General features: G+C 49.1%; 3 protein-coding genes across 3 annotated transcripts; 2 read left to right on the forward strand and 1 right to left on the reverse strand.

Annotated features, from left to right (window-relative positions):
- Positions 1 to 35: 35 nt before the first annotated feature.
- Positions 36 to 3,122, reverse strand: F4812DRAFT_464085 (uncharacterized protein; the record flags this gene model as incomplete). Its single annotated transcript, XM_047938309.1, has 1 exon — positions 36 to 3,122. The coding sequence occupies one exon, from the start codon at positions 3,120 to 3,122 to the stop codon at positions 36 to 38; it is 3,087 nt and encodes a 1,028-aa protein (XP_047785401.1).
- A 1,622-nt stretch (positions 3,123 to 4,744) lies between these two features.
- F4812DRAFT_287600 (UDP-glucose 4-epimerase) lies at positions 4,745 to 6,782 on the forward strand. The gene is made up of 5 exons (XM_047931108.1): positions 4,745 to 4,794; positions 4,914 to 5,103; positions 5,267 to 5,501; positions 5,558 to 6,008; positions 6,074 to 6,782. Exons 2-5 carry the CDS (start codon positions 5,075 to 5,077, stop codon positions 6,466 to 6,468), a joined length of 1,110 nt encoding a protein of 369 aa, XP_047785402.1. The 5' UTR covers positions 4,745 to 4,794; positions 4,914 to 5,074; the 3' UTR covers positions 6,469 to 6,782.
- A 715-nt stretch (positions 6,783 to 7,497) lies between these two features.
- Positions 7,498 to 13,742, forward strand: F4812DRAFT_448000 (uncharacterized protein). Its single transcript, XM_047935823.1, has one exon. The coding sequence runs from the start codon at positions 7,940 to 7,942 to the stop codon at positions 13,484 to 13,486; it is 5,547 nt and encodes a 1,848-aa protein (XP_047785403.1). The 5' UTR covers positions 7,498 to 7,939; the 3' UTR covers positions 13,487 to 13,742.
- The last annotated feature ends 21 nt before the right edge of the window (positions 13,743 to 13,763 follow it).

Below are 13,763 nucleotides of genomic sequence, written 5' to 3' on the forward strand. Positions count from 1 at the left end.
TACATCCACGTAAGCGCTCGTCAAACGCTATATATTTATTTTTGATGGTCCACCTCCCAACGCCTGCTGTCCACGGCCTCACCGTACAGTTTGAGCCGGTAGAAGCATGTGTGATCTGCGCCGTAGTTTGTCACAGCCTTAATAATAACGTGCTTGGTAGCGGCGCGCATGCTCGTGAGCTCGCTGCTCATCTTAAAGATCTGGACGCCGTCGCCGTAGTCCTTCTGCTCGTACGTGAAGTGGCCGATTTTGACGAAGCCATCTGGCACCGTAGGAGCTTCGGCTTCAAGTTGGTTGTGTATGTTATTCGACGAGAAGGCACGCACTTCTTCGCGCAACGTCACCTCTTCGATATACGCCCACACTTCGATATCCTTAGGCATGGCGTTCGGATCTAACGTCGAACCTGGCAGAATATGTTCCACAACTAGGTGCTGTGGAATAACGGCAACGCTGGTCATAATACCAATCGCATTGGTAATTTCCGGCACCCCCTTAACGATCTTCCCGGCGCAAAAGCATTCGCCTTCCTCACTCCAAGGGCTTATAGCGGACGAAGGGGGTTGAGGTCTATAGCCATTGTGTAGATACCACTCCTTAGATTTGTACTTCGAGTCTTTAGGGAGTTCCCATGGTCGTGAGCTAGAATGGGGATCGATAACTGCACCGGAGCCTACTCCGAAGAAGTTAACCTGGTTCACGATCATGTCATTCGCGTGGCCGCGTATACGGCCGCTAGCTAAGGCGTCAAGTTTGGCATTCTCGATAGCTTTTCGTATCGCCGCATCGCAGATCGCTTTGACTTCTCGTTCGGTCAATCCCCCATGTAAGTTCTTTGCGGTATTGCGGAGCGCGGTCATAGCCTCTGCAAGCTCTTTGATCCGAGCATCCTGGGCTGTGAGCTCCTTACGGATTTCTTGTTGGTAGGACTTAATTTCGCCTCGAAATAGTTTCAGGAACTCGTCCTTAGATACGGCAACCCCCCCTACCATTCTTTTTAGCGCTTCCTCGTTCTGACTCACCCAATTGTCCCAGCAGCGCAGGCATGAATGTTTATCAGCGTGTGCCATATGCCCTCCCGAGGAGGCATTGGACCCAGTGTGTAATCCGAACCCGTCTTTGCTCAAACGTGATTTTATCGCGAGCCAGTGCGCGTTGGAGATTTCTGGGGCTTCCTTTCTAACATTTTCTAGAGTCAGAATGATATCGTCTTCCCTGATTAGGTTTCGTAGAGCGTGCCAGAAATCTTGCGATATTCTAAGTTTGCCCTTCCCGTCCTTCTCAACAAAAACTTGATCAGGAATCTTCGGGGTGAGATTATTAACGAGTTTCGATTGCGTGTCGCCGGATTTGAAATCGAAATTGCTTCCGCTGCCACTAGTCCCCGAAGGTATGAGTTTACCAATATTGTCTTTTATGATGTCCCAATTGGGCCATTGTGTACCAGGGTCAACGAAGACTTCGTCTCTAGGGGATGCGAAATCTCCGTCGATAACTGTTAATAGAAGCCAAGCACAGAACAAAATAGTTAGAAACACAAAGCCCATGCTCGCCCAATTGCTTGAGCTCCCAGCTGCCGCCCAATCGAATAACGAATCGCGCTTCCGATTCGTATATCGATCTTTTCGTCGCTTAATGGGTCGCTCTAGCCTGAAATTGGGGGTTTGCGGGGAATCATGGTTGTGGTCGTTGGGCGAATCAGTTGGAGCATTGTGGTTAAAAAACTGTCCGAACTCGCCATTGTCTGCATCGGGAAGTCCGTCATCTACAGGAGGCAACTCTTCCATCGGTTGCACTGGAGGTAAGTTGCTATTAATGGGTTGATCGTTGCCCATATTTCCGTTGGCATTTGTGGCGTTGTCGGCATCAGTATCAATCGCATTGCGGTTCTGTGTCTTACTGGTGTCGACGGTGGTAGGATCCTGTTTAGGAAGTTCATCGACGACAGGATGATCATGGGTGTTGCTTATGACGTTAGAACTAGCTGGAGTGGGTAGATTGGCATCGGGTTGTTTTGGCGTCCTTGCTTGTCGATTGTTCTTGATCTGGTTCGTGATTCTGTCTAACTCGGCCAAAATTCTGTCATTCCTTGCCCAATCGTCTCCCATGTCCCGTGTTAAGGTTCGTACCGCTCGAACCTCCCGCTCCGTTGGGTGGTTCAATGAGTTGATAGGGGTAGAAGACGAGCCAGGAGCTTGGTGCAGAGGCAACGTTCTCATGTCTCGGATTATGCTTTCTACTCTTTGCTGCTCACCTGGAGTCAAGCCTAACATCGAAATGTCTCTAGGTCCAGATTTGTTGCTTCCGCTTGGCTTCCCAGCACTGTCGCCTTCGTGTGCGGGTTCTCTGCTGGGGGGTGGTATGAATGATGCGTCGCCATAAAGCCCATTTTCTGAGGTAAAGCTTCTGGACGAATCAGGAGGTATAGGAGCACGCGCGGGAGCGACAAATGACGAAGAGGGGAATCCAGCACCTCGACCTGTTGGTACACCATAGAAGGAACTTGCAAATGGGGGCGGTGCCGACGAATTCGCATTATGGATGAGTTTTTCCGGATCTGGAGATCTGTACGAAATAGGAGCGTATGGTGGACTTTGCGTGTCCTTCTCCTCAGGTGGGAACATCCGACCTAGTTTAGTAACACGGGGTCCTTTGTAGTCGTCCACGCGTCGGGTGCGTGGTCTCGAACCCTGCTTTGGGTCAGACTGTTGAGCACCTGACTGGGTGTTCGGTTGGTCGGGGTTGTCTATAAGGGCCTGTCGTGACTCGATCTCCGCTTCAAAGCCGTCGTCCTTTTCAGCTTCCTCGACGGTCTCCTCGACAACCCTTTTGAGATCGTTATCCATAGTGTAACGCTGGCCACCTTTTCTCTCGATGCGTCCAGTAAAGCGCTCATCTTCGTCGTCCTCATTAACGAATCCAGGCTTGGCTTTTCTACCTCTACTCTTCTTCGCAGAGTCGAGGTTCAAGAGCGTATTGACGCCGTATGATCCGTCATGAACCGGATATAAGCCAGGTAGATCTGCTGGCGGGGGTTCAGAAAAGAAATTTTGGCGTGAAGTTTTGGGAGTACCACTTGCGCCGGTGCCACGGCTTCTCGCGCGAGTGCTACGTCCAGACATGATGAATTAAACCGGAATGATTCCGGCAAGAACACTAGAGAAAATTGTGTTAGTAACGGATATCTCGAACTTGCGATATCGTATATCAACACTCCAGGCGTGAAGGAGAACCAACACCATAGACTCGAAAATAAGGCAATGCGAAGCAGGATAACCTTCACCAGAGCCTCCACTTCGCACGAAAGATAGTAAGAGCTCGCGAGATAGCAATGAAAAGTAGTAATAGAAATTTGGCTACTTTAACGTACCTAAGTTGCACCTAAGCTCACCCTTTACCCTAGAACTTGAAGGTACAAATCAAAAGTCACTTCACAAGTCTTACGCAAGTAGCCTGTCGCAGTGAATACGAAGATGATTTTTTTTTTGGTTGGATCTAGAAGAAGATGATGAAAGATGAGAGAATAATGTAATGTTGTTGAATCCTTTTTTTCCTTTCGATGGGGGTAGATGTAGATGAATGGAATTGGATCTGGTCATTCTCTTAGCTTAACGTTTTCCTAATGCCTAAGACCTCGGGCGGTGATGTGAAGCTGAAAGCGTCCGGGTGCTAAAGTGGTACTTTGCTTTGTTAACAGCCACTAGAATCGCTAGAATCTACTCCAGCATATAAGAGCGGGAGCCTACCGGGTCCGGCGACGCCTGTGAACGTGGTACCAGATGCATAAAGGTCGCGGGCCGGAGTTGTCAAGTTAGGAACGGACTTGATGTAAAACTTCCGAAGACGGCTTTGAGTATGAACTGCACAATGCTTTTCTTTGCCTTTTTCTTCTTCTTTTTTCTTCTCTTTTTCTAGGGTGCATCTAATTGGTGCATCTAGAACCGACAAAGAAACGACTGGAATAAAACTGTCGTAAAATTGGTCAAGGTATCAACGACGACGACATGGTTGGTTGATCCAGATCTTAAGGAGTCCTAAGCTTTCAAAGCTTCAAAGCTTCCAGGTTTCAAGCCTCATCCGGTCGCGTCGCGCCGCGTCTATGGAACAAGCCTATTTAGTAAGTATGTGGTGTAAGGTCCACGGCAAGGTTCAGGTGGTTTAGCTATTTTTGGCTAAAGTCTAAGTTCACGCTCTACATCATGTAATGTTCAAAATTCACGGTGCCACACGTTGAAGAGTAAACTAAAAAAACGCGTCAGCCACGATTCCTCGGCTTGTCCCTGGCTGTCCCTGGCTGTCTTTTAGATAAGCCAGCCAAGGGCTAAGATAGCAGCAGGCTGAGTGGGCCACCCAGCGCAGGGGTTACCTAAAGGTCCATGTACTTAAGAGCGGTCTCAAGATTTGTCCCATCTTATGTAAATACCAAAGATGCATTTATATTCCGAAGTATTCAAATAATAGAGATCATCGACGCATTGACATTACAAACTCATGCTGTGTCAGTATTAATAAGGTATAATCATCTTTTCTAAACATTCTGCCAGCCAGTTAAATTATCCACGTTAATGGCAGCACAACATACGGTGTTGATCTGACCTGTTTATGTGATAATTTCTAACAGACTATCGCCCGACGGTTAAAACTCCCGGCCCCATGCCTAGGTTTGTTTATGTTCCCCTTCCCAGGGCTGCCAGGTTTCCTTTCAGGTGCTTTTGAGTGGGTGCATACTGTGCAACCCCACCCCCGCTGCCGCATCTCACACAGTCTGAACAAGGCCTATTTACTTACTGTTAGGTAGGTTAGGTACTTCGTAGTGTCTGTAGTGTCTATCGGAAGGAGGGGTAAGCTTGCAACCCCTCCAATTTCGTTCCAATTTTAAAATGGAGATCGCTATTGACCGCCGCATCCCTCAGAACGTTGCGACTTTATCGCGTTATCTACATCTATTGCGCGCATCCTCTTCTATAAACAGGCACCCCTCTATAAGCTAAGCGTCGATTCCTATCGTCTTTCGGTATCCCCTCTGCCCTTCCACTCTTTTCAACTTATCAATTGGTTTTTAAAACTCGTCGACATGGCTGTAGGTACCGTTCTAATCACCGGGTAAGCGACTCTTATTTTACTTACTTGTTTCAATATTTCTTGTCTTGTCTGTTCTTCCGAATGTGGATTGTGCTGTGTGCCGCTGTGTGCCTCAGAACAAAGAGAAACCATCAGTTGAACTACTATGTTGACACGTTAGAGCTAACGAATCGTGCGCGCATAGTGGCACCGGCTACATTGGGTCCTTTACCTCGCTCGCCCTGCTTGAGCATGGTTACGAGGTTATCATCGTAGATAACCTCTACAACTCGTCCGAGGTTGCTCTCGACCGCATCGAGCTCATCTCCGGCAAGAGACCGACCTTCTATAAGGTTGACCTTACAGAGCAAGATGAGCTTGACAAAGTCTTCGCCGCTCACCCCCAAATTGACAGTGTCATCCACTTCGCCGCCCTCAAGGCAAGCTCGCCGGCTCTTTTTGTCGACTATGCCCATGTCGCTGACTTACGGTCCAGGCTGTCGGCGAATCTTCCGAGATCCCTCTCGAGTACTACCGCGTCAACGTTGGCGGAACCATTTCCCTCTTGAGTTCTATGAAGAAGCACAATGTTACCAACATAGTGTTTTCCTCCTCAGCAACAGTCTACGGTGACGCGACTCGTTTCGAGAATATGATTCCCATCCCCGAACATTGTCCTATTGGACCTACCAACCCGTACGGAAGGACCAAGGCCATCGTCGAGAACATAATCGAGGACTTTATCAACGCGCAGCGTCAGAACCTGAAGAAGGCCAACGAGCCATTTGAGCAATGGAATGGCGCCAACCTGCGATACTTTAACCCCTGCGGTGCACACCCTACTGGCATCATGGGCGAGGATCCCCAAGGTGTGCCTTATAACCTACTGCCGTTGCTCGGCAAAGTTGCGACTGGCGAGCGCCAAAAGCTTCTGGTATTTGGCGATGGTAAGTCGGGCTTATTCCTCCGAAACTTGGGTGGCTTGGGAGACACTAATATAAATCTTTCGCAGACTACTCATCCCGAGATGGAACTGCCATCCGCGATTACATCCACGTTGTTGATCTCGCAAAGGGTCACCTCGTCGCGCTCAACTATCTTCGCGAACACAAGCCGGGTGTCAAGGCGTGGAACCTGGGTTCTGGCAGAGGTAGCACCGTTTTCGAGATCATCAAGGCATTCAGCAAGGTGGTGGGCCGCGACCTGCCATATGAAGTGGTGCCGCGAAGACAGGGCGACGTATTAGATCTTACTGCCAACCCGACCCGGGCGAACCAGGAACTGCAGTGGAAGACAGAACTAACCATGGAGAAGGCATGTGAGGATCTATGGCGATGGGTATCCAATAACCCGAAGGGATACCGACAGGAGCCTCCTGCTGAACTTCTAGCTGGGCTTAAGCGTTGAGGTATCTTGAGATACGAGTCGCATTATCGGCGAAAGTTGATTTAGCAGCTTAGTTTGACTGGTCAATGCAATTTAATGTTTGCGCCTTCACTTATAGAATACCAACCTACCTTAGGTACCTAAGACAAAGGCTCCATCTTGATAGGGAAATGCGACCTGCATCTCGTTGGTACACATTAGGTCACATTAGGCGAATAAAAATAAATGGGAGGAGTTCGGGATAGCAATATCGCAAAATGCGCATTAAAATTCAGACGAGATTTTACGAGCTCAATGCTTGATCGCTTGATTGCCTGATCGAACTGAGCCACTGCATGATAGCATTAATATGTCACCGCATAGGAAATATGTGTTTCTTTCGAGACGACCGAGGATAAACCCAGCTATTTCCCAACTTGTCATACGTGATGATGAATTGTGCTTTGCCGTCCAAAATATCCTTGCAGCCAACTTCTCCAAACCTTCTGCAGCCCAAGATACCTTATTGGCCAAGGTACCCCAAGCCAAACGGACGGAACTTGAGAATGTTGCTCCTCTGCCGCCTCCGTCATCAGGAAGCCGATCCGTCGGGTAGCATTATGCAGCAAACTGCAGACGGTTACTCCATGTACTACATGCGATGCTTTTGTTGCTGCCTGGACGCAACAGCAGCCCGCAAAATGCAAGTATTGCGAGCCGGTAAGCGAATCAGAGACCGAGGGATGCGTGGCAGTTCACGGCCAGCAAGAGGTTTATTAGACGGATGTTTTTAGTTTGCAAACCGACCGACTTTTGGGACGACTTATTAAAACGCGCTGTGCGGTTGGTTGCGAAACGTCACCATGCCGCCGAGGCAGTGCAAGGAAAGTCACCTGTATTATACGGTGTAATAGGAAAATACAGTACATGTAGATCCACTTCAAGACCCCTGTATGTGGCTTAAACTTAAGGTTCTCTCTCCTGGACCTGGGGGTGTCTCATACCAGGTACTTAAAGTAGTCGTTCAAGGCATACTTACTTGGCGAAACATCCCATGCATGTCTTTTCATCTTCTTTTTTTTTTTAAATTTTTTTTTAATTGGAACTTGGAACTATCTTCTTTTGTTCTTAGATAGGTGTTAGGTGTTTGACATCGCATTCATTCTCATCAACACTCGTTCGCCTCGTCCTGAACAAAATTAGTTAATAATTGCTTGCCTGCATTAATTGGAATTTAGAGAAGCATCTTCGTTGGCTGAGTTCGTTGAACATCGCGTCGTTCACCACTAACCAGCTACCTCCGTTCTTCATCCTTACAGCGCGGGATTAGGTTAGGGTTAGGTAGCTACGAGGAAGGCTACCAGATACATTCTTCCAAGGTTACTAGGGGTGCATTTGCAGTCACATTGTCGCATTCATGACCAATCTCGTAGCTTAACTCAGCCTTGCCATCTTCGGCGAGCCGTACTCCTCATCTGTGTCCCTAGCCTGGAAGAGAGTCCCGTCTGTTTAAATGGAGCAATCTTATATCCAAGAAAATAACCAAACACGACTCCAAGCGCTGGGCAAGGAATGGGGTATAATTAATCAATCTCCCCCGTCACCTTTACCAAGGCCCGATCGCCCGCCATCCTACCGAACAGATAACGACGAGTTTATAGCCGAAGAACTACTTAAGAGGCAGCGCATCAACGAGTCCCAAGGCCAGCAGCAAAAGGGGACCCTTACACGTGCCTTCACAACCAAAAAGAAGGCATGGGAATACCGAGAAATTTATAACGCACTTGTAGCTCATATTGCCAACCAAGGATCACCAGGTGTTGCCGAATGCCTAATACTCAAGTTGAATCTAGCTGGGGGGAATCTAAACTTGGCACAGAAAAGCCGCACAAGTCTGCTAAGCCGAAGAAAGAGTCTCGATCTAGCTGAACGCAGCCAGGTGCTCCAAATAGCTGTCAAGAATGGCCATTATGAAATGGTCGAAGTCCTTTTGCCCTACGCTGATGCCTTAAGCCTAGATACCGCATTGCCCACTGCTATTCGTGACGGAAACGTGGCGATCGTTGCGCTTCTTATACGGTACGGCGCAAGTGTAGCTCAGACTGCTGATGGGCAGGGTGCATTTCGACAAGCATGTGCCCTTGGTGGCCAGGCCGATCTCATTGCCCTTATTCTAGGGTCCGACGGGCGGCCCTCATCGTCATGGATGTCGCAATCTATGGTCGAGGCAGCAAGGGTGGGATGCCTAGGTACAGTAACGCATCTCAGTCAATCGATAGCAGATGGTGATCACGATGGTGCCGCCGCGTTAAAAGCCGCTGTAGCTCTCGGCCGGCGAGATATCGCCCTCGCTATTGTTCTCGGCAACAAGCCGCCGACTCAATCTAGCCTTAACGAGGCGTTTGACCAGCTCATGAGCCACCAAAATATCAACCCCAACGAAAAGATAGCTATGGCGGAAGTTTTGTTGTGCGCCGGGGCAGGAGGTGATCTAGTGGCGAAAGCCCTGGTACAGGCGTGTGCTACTTACTTTCTCGAGATGGTGCACATCTTAGTATCTTACGGTGCATCAATCGAATATCAGGATGCCATCGCAGTTCGCAGCGCTGTCTCGAAAGGAAAAGTGGACTTGGTGGAGGTTATGCTAAGTGGAAAATCTAAATTCAGTTCTCATTATGCGTCTGAAAGTGTAGAGCTTCTACCAAAGAAGATGAGGTTTGAAGAGCGCCACTCACTCCTCAATCTGCTACTTCGCAAGGGAGCATCCGGTCCACCTTTAGATGAGGCTCTAATCGATGCGGTGGAAGCCGGCGATGTGGAGGCAGTTAAAATACTTCTCACGCCGTTGTTTCCAGAAGGTAAGATCGTGGGGACCAAAGATATTCGAAAAGGGCCACGGAGTATGGTATTCGAGAGACATGAGACTGCGTCGACAGATCACAAGGGTGCACTAGCCTTGCAGATCTCTGTGAAGAAAGGAGACACAGCTATCGCGAACTTGATTCTTACGAGCAAGCCCCCAAACCCGGTTGCTCTCGCTCAGATCTTTCCTAGCGTACGGAATTTACCCCCGCTTACACGTTATCAAATCTCAGAGCTATTCCTAAGAGCTGGGCTTACTGGACCGTCAGTTCATTCAGCCCTTGAGAATGCCATCGACGAGCAGCCCCCTCATCGAGACGAAAAGCTCATCGCACTCTTCCTCCGCTACAATGCTGATGTGAATTTCAACGAGGGCCACACTATTACTGCGGCCATTTCTCAACAGGATGTCCGACTCTTGGAACGGTTGCTTAAGAGCAAACCCACAATCCAAGTAGCAGCCAGAGCAATTCCGAGGGCTATGGAAGTTAAAGAAAGTTCGGTACGGTTTCAAATGATCAACATGCTTTTAGCAGCCGGCGCATCTCAAGGCGGGCCTGAAGTATCTGCAGCTCTGGAAACAGTGATACAGACGAACCCACCAGACCTACGATTGCTTAAAACATTGCTGCAACAAGGGAATGCGGATGTCAATGTTAATGGGGGAATAGCCATTGAGCGTGCCGCGCTACATCCAGACCCTGAAATTCTAGGAATGATTCTATGTCTAGGACAGCCCAGTGCTAGCAGCCTAGAACGGGGCTTGACGAGCATAGGTAATCTCCCAATGTCCCCAGGTAAAACTGAGAAGATAGATGCGATACTCCGCCGAGCGCAGTCGAAGGATGCAGCCACCAAGCTGCTCTTACAAGAAGTGTTGGCTATTTTGAAAGTACCACCACATGAACAGAATTTCGCATCAGTAAAAGTCCTGTTAGCAAACGGCGCCGATGTCAATGCCATGAATGCCGAAGCGCTGTGTCGAGCAGTAGCGGCAGCAAATATGCAATTGGTAGAGATTTTGTTTACGGCCAATCCGAACCCCAATTCGATGGCGTTCGCTATGCCTCACGCTCTTCGCATTCGTGAATTGATGGATAGGCTAACGTTCGCGCAAAAGATCCTAGAGGGCGGTATACCCGCAACTGAAGTAAATAGAGCTCTCGTCTTTGCCGTCAGCACTTATCCAGACGATATACCACTCATCAACACCCTTTTAACCCGTGCAGATACCCGAGATGGCCTAGCTTTGATCGAGGCCGTCAAAAGGGAAAATCAGGACGTGGTGGAGCTAATACTAGGCAAGAAGACCTTTCCCGTCGAAATTCTAAACACAAGTTTCGCCCAAGCTACGAAGGCCAAGAACAAAAGGTCGAGAAGTATGTCGTCTATTAGCTTACTAAAAGCTGGCGCTTCGGGAGAAGTTGTATCGGACGCGTTATTAGCTGCTGCTTCAGATGGTGACGTAGAGTTCGGTACTATACTAGTACAAAATGGAGGCAGTGTGGAACATAAGGACGGTCAGGCCATCATAGAGGCTTGCAAGGCCGGGGCAGTTGACGTTCTCGCGATGCTACTAGCAAGCGAATCTAAGGTGGCTCCGAATACACTCCAAAGAGGCTTCCAAGCCGCCACGCAAGTGGGGGATTTAAAGAAGCGAGCCGAAATTTTCAAATTACTCTTGCAAGCAGGAGTCTCTGGGGAAGTAGTTGATGCTCAACTTGTATCTGCGGGCAGATATGGAGATAGCGGGAAAGATCTCGTCCGACTTCTGCTAGCGTACGGGGCAAGTCCTGATTACAATGACGGGGAGGCTGTCGAGAAGGCAGCAAGGAGCGCCTTCTTAGGTAATTTGGAGATGCTATTAGGCATTAGTGAGGTTGGCGGACGCCAAAAACGACCGTCCTCCCACACCTTGATCCGCGCCATGGATGCCTGTTGGGACTTAAGCAGAGACACGAGGTTTACCATCATGAATTGGGTATTTCAAGCAGGGAGACCTGTTCCAAACGCTCTCCATTCTTTCCTGAATCGCGCTGTCAATGAAGAAGATCCCGAAGAGAGACTTATCGAACTACTTGTTACTCACCGCGCTTCCCCCACCGCGGATAGCTGCCGGACTTTGATCGATGCAATTACAACCTTGTCTCCGTCGGCATTCGCTAAACTTCTAGAAACTAAGATCACTATCGAAGACACGTCTTTAGTATTTGGTAAGGCTTTTACGCCTGATCGTGTTTCATCATGGCTATCCAGCCGAGGCTACGAGATTGCCAAGTGCTTGCTAGAGAAAGGCGCTGCCGGTGATGGGGTTGGATCGGCATTTGCCGCGGTCCTCGGGTTGTATATCGAAACGCACGCAGAGTTGGCAAACGACTTTGTGGATTTGCTCCTCAAATATGGCGCGGATGTTAATTACAACCACGGAGAGGCATTGCAGAATGCGGCTGCGCAAGGGGATCCTAATCTTCTTAAAAGGCTCCTACGTGAGAACCCTAACTCACAAGCTCTGACATTTGCATTGCCTCGAATATTCGACGCCCCCGCATCCGAAGAAGATATATACGACCTTATCACACTATTCGTTGAATATGGCGACGGACAGAGCCGGATGGATGTTGCTTTTATCCAAACTGATTCGGAGCCCGTCCTCATTAAAGCGTTAAATCAGTTCCCGCGGTCTACGAAGATTCTTGGGGCATTATTAGATGCTGGGTTCTACCACGACCAAATGACAAAGTGCAGGGTAATGGAGGAGGTGGAGGATGAGGAAACTGTTACGCTGCTCATGTGGGCTCTCATCCAGCCTCAGAAGAAAATCAGCAGCGGGGTTATCAACTTATTGATCGAGAGGGGTGCCAAAGTAAACTTTGAAGCGCCCGTCTCTCGTGTTACGCCTCTTATGCTGGCTATACAATGTCGCCGACAAGACATTGTGAAGTCCCTACTACTAGCGGATGCTGAAGTGGACGTAGCAGACGCGACGGGAAGATCCCCCCTATCTATGGCATCTTCCATCGGCGGTGATTTGGCTATCACTATAATGTCCAATTTGTTAGCAGCAGGGGCTTCGAGAAACGATGGCTCGCTTCATAATGCAGCGCGAGAACTTAACCTGCAGGCCATGCAAGTATTAGTCGAGTATAGACACGACCCTGACTTCCCAAGTCCCCTACATGGTGGACGCAGTGCGCTTGGGGAGCTATGTCTACACGCTGCTGACTTTGGCGAGTTGACACTCCGCCGAGAGAAGGCGATGGAAAAAGCGATAAGTTTCCTCCTTCAGAGCGAATCTGACATTACGCTACAATCCGATGGGAAATCGGTCCTTCTTTTAGCTCTCGAATCATCCGACCCCCTGACCACAACGAAGGTTCTGCTGCGAGCTGATATGTGGAGATATATCAATAAGCCATTTAACTACTTCAACGACGGCAAATTCACCTACTCTCCAACCATGTACGTTCAGCGTGTACTACCAGACTCGGATCATAAACCGCAGCTCTTAGCACTACTAAAGGCAAATCGTGGAATTGATGTATACTACGCCAACTCCGGTCCGCAGCCGGACGATGCTATTGGCATGCCGGCCAATATCCAGCTCGAAGAGCAAGAACGCAAGGCGCGACTGGCCCGTCTGCAAAAAGAAAACGAGGACCATATGCTTGCGATACAACGAAACAAGGAGCTAGCGGCGGTGCAGGCACAGATATGGGCCAACCAGGCGGAATTAGAGGAGGCGCGCAAAAAGCGGGCGCATAGCGCAGACCTTTCGGCGATACAAGAGCGTGCGCGCGTCGAAGAAGAGCTGTTTAACAGCGCAATGCGGCAGCAGCGCACACGCCATGTGGCCGAAGTTAAGCATCAGGAGGCACTCACGCATGCAGGGTTAACACGCGCTCAAGCTCTTGCTGGCGCGGAGCTCGCTGCCGAGGCGCAAAAGCAAGCTCGTATGCTGCAGTGGGAGCGTGACGTCGGTAGCGAGCGCGTTGGAAATGCAAACCAACTAAGCAGCATAAGACTAAGAGAGAGAGAGGAGTTAGAACGCCTGGACCAGGCGGCAGATGCAAGGTTAAAGAGTAGGATACAGGAACAACGGAAACTAGTTAATAGTCAGAGTGCGTTGGCTGCGAATATCGCGGGCGCTGGACCTAGGGCGCAGAGGCAAATCGGGTTCGTAAGTGGTGAGCTAGAGTAGGTAATCATCCAACTACGCCCACTCATGGATGTTGGAGTCTATCGTATGGTTGTATATTGTATCAGGACTGGATGTATTGGCGTGGCGTATAAATACCAACCTAGGGCATAGGCAAGGTATTGGTTGAACTTAGCGTTTGCAAGAGATTATTGAAATCAAATTTTATTCTATTGACATGTCTATAGCGAAGGCACCTCACATCATAAATAACCTAGTCCATACGCACCTAACGTATAATGACAATATTGAAGCTTCCTTATATCCAATAGGACCAATA

The sequence above is a fragment of the Daldinia caldariorum genome, assembly GCF_022478825.1.
Source record: "Daldinia caldariorum strain CBS 122874 unplaced genomic scaffold F4812scaffold_31, whole genome shotgun sequence".
Lineage (NCBI taxonomy): Eukaryota > Fungi > Ascomycota > Sordariomycetes > Xylariales > Hypoxylaceae > Daldinia > Daldinia caldariorum.

Coding starts and splice junctions, on each gene's coding strand:
- F4812DRAFT_287600 (XM_047931108.1), top strand. CDS start 5,075: ATGGCTGTAGGTACCGTTCTAATCACCGG. Junction 5,104..5,266: donor GGTACCGTTCTAATCACCGG/GTAAGCGACTCT, acceptor GTGCGCGCATAG/TGGCACCGGCTACATTGGGT. Junction 6,009..6,073: donor GCTTCTGGTATTTGGCGATG/GTAAGTCGGGCT, acceptor AATCTTTCGCAG/ACTACTCATCCCGAGATGGA.
- F4812DRAFT_448000 (XM_047935823.1), top strand. CDS start 7,940: ATGGAGCAATCTTATATCCAAGAAAATAACCAAACACGACTCCAAGCG.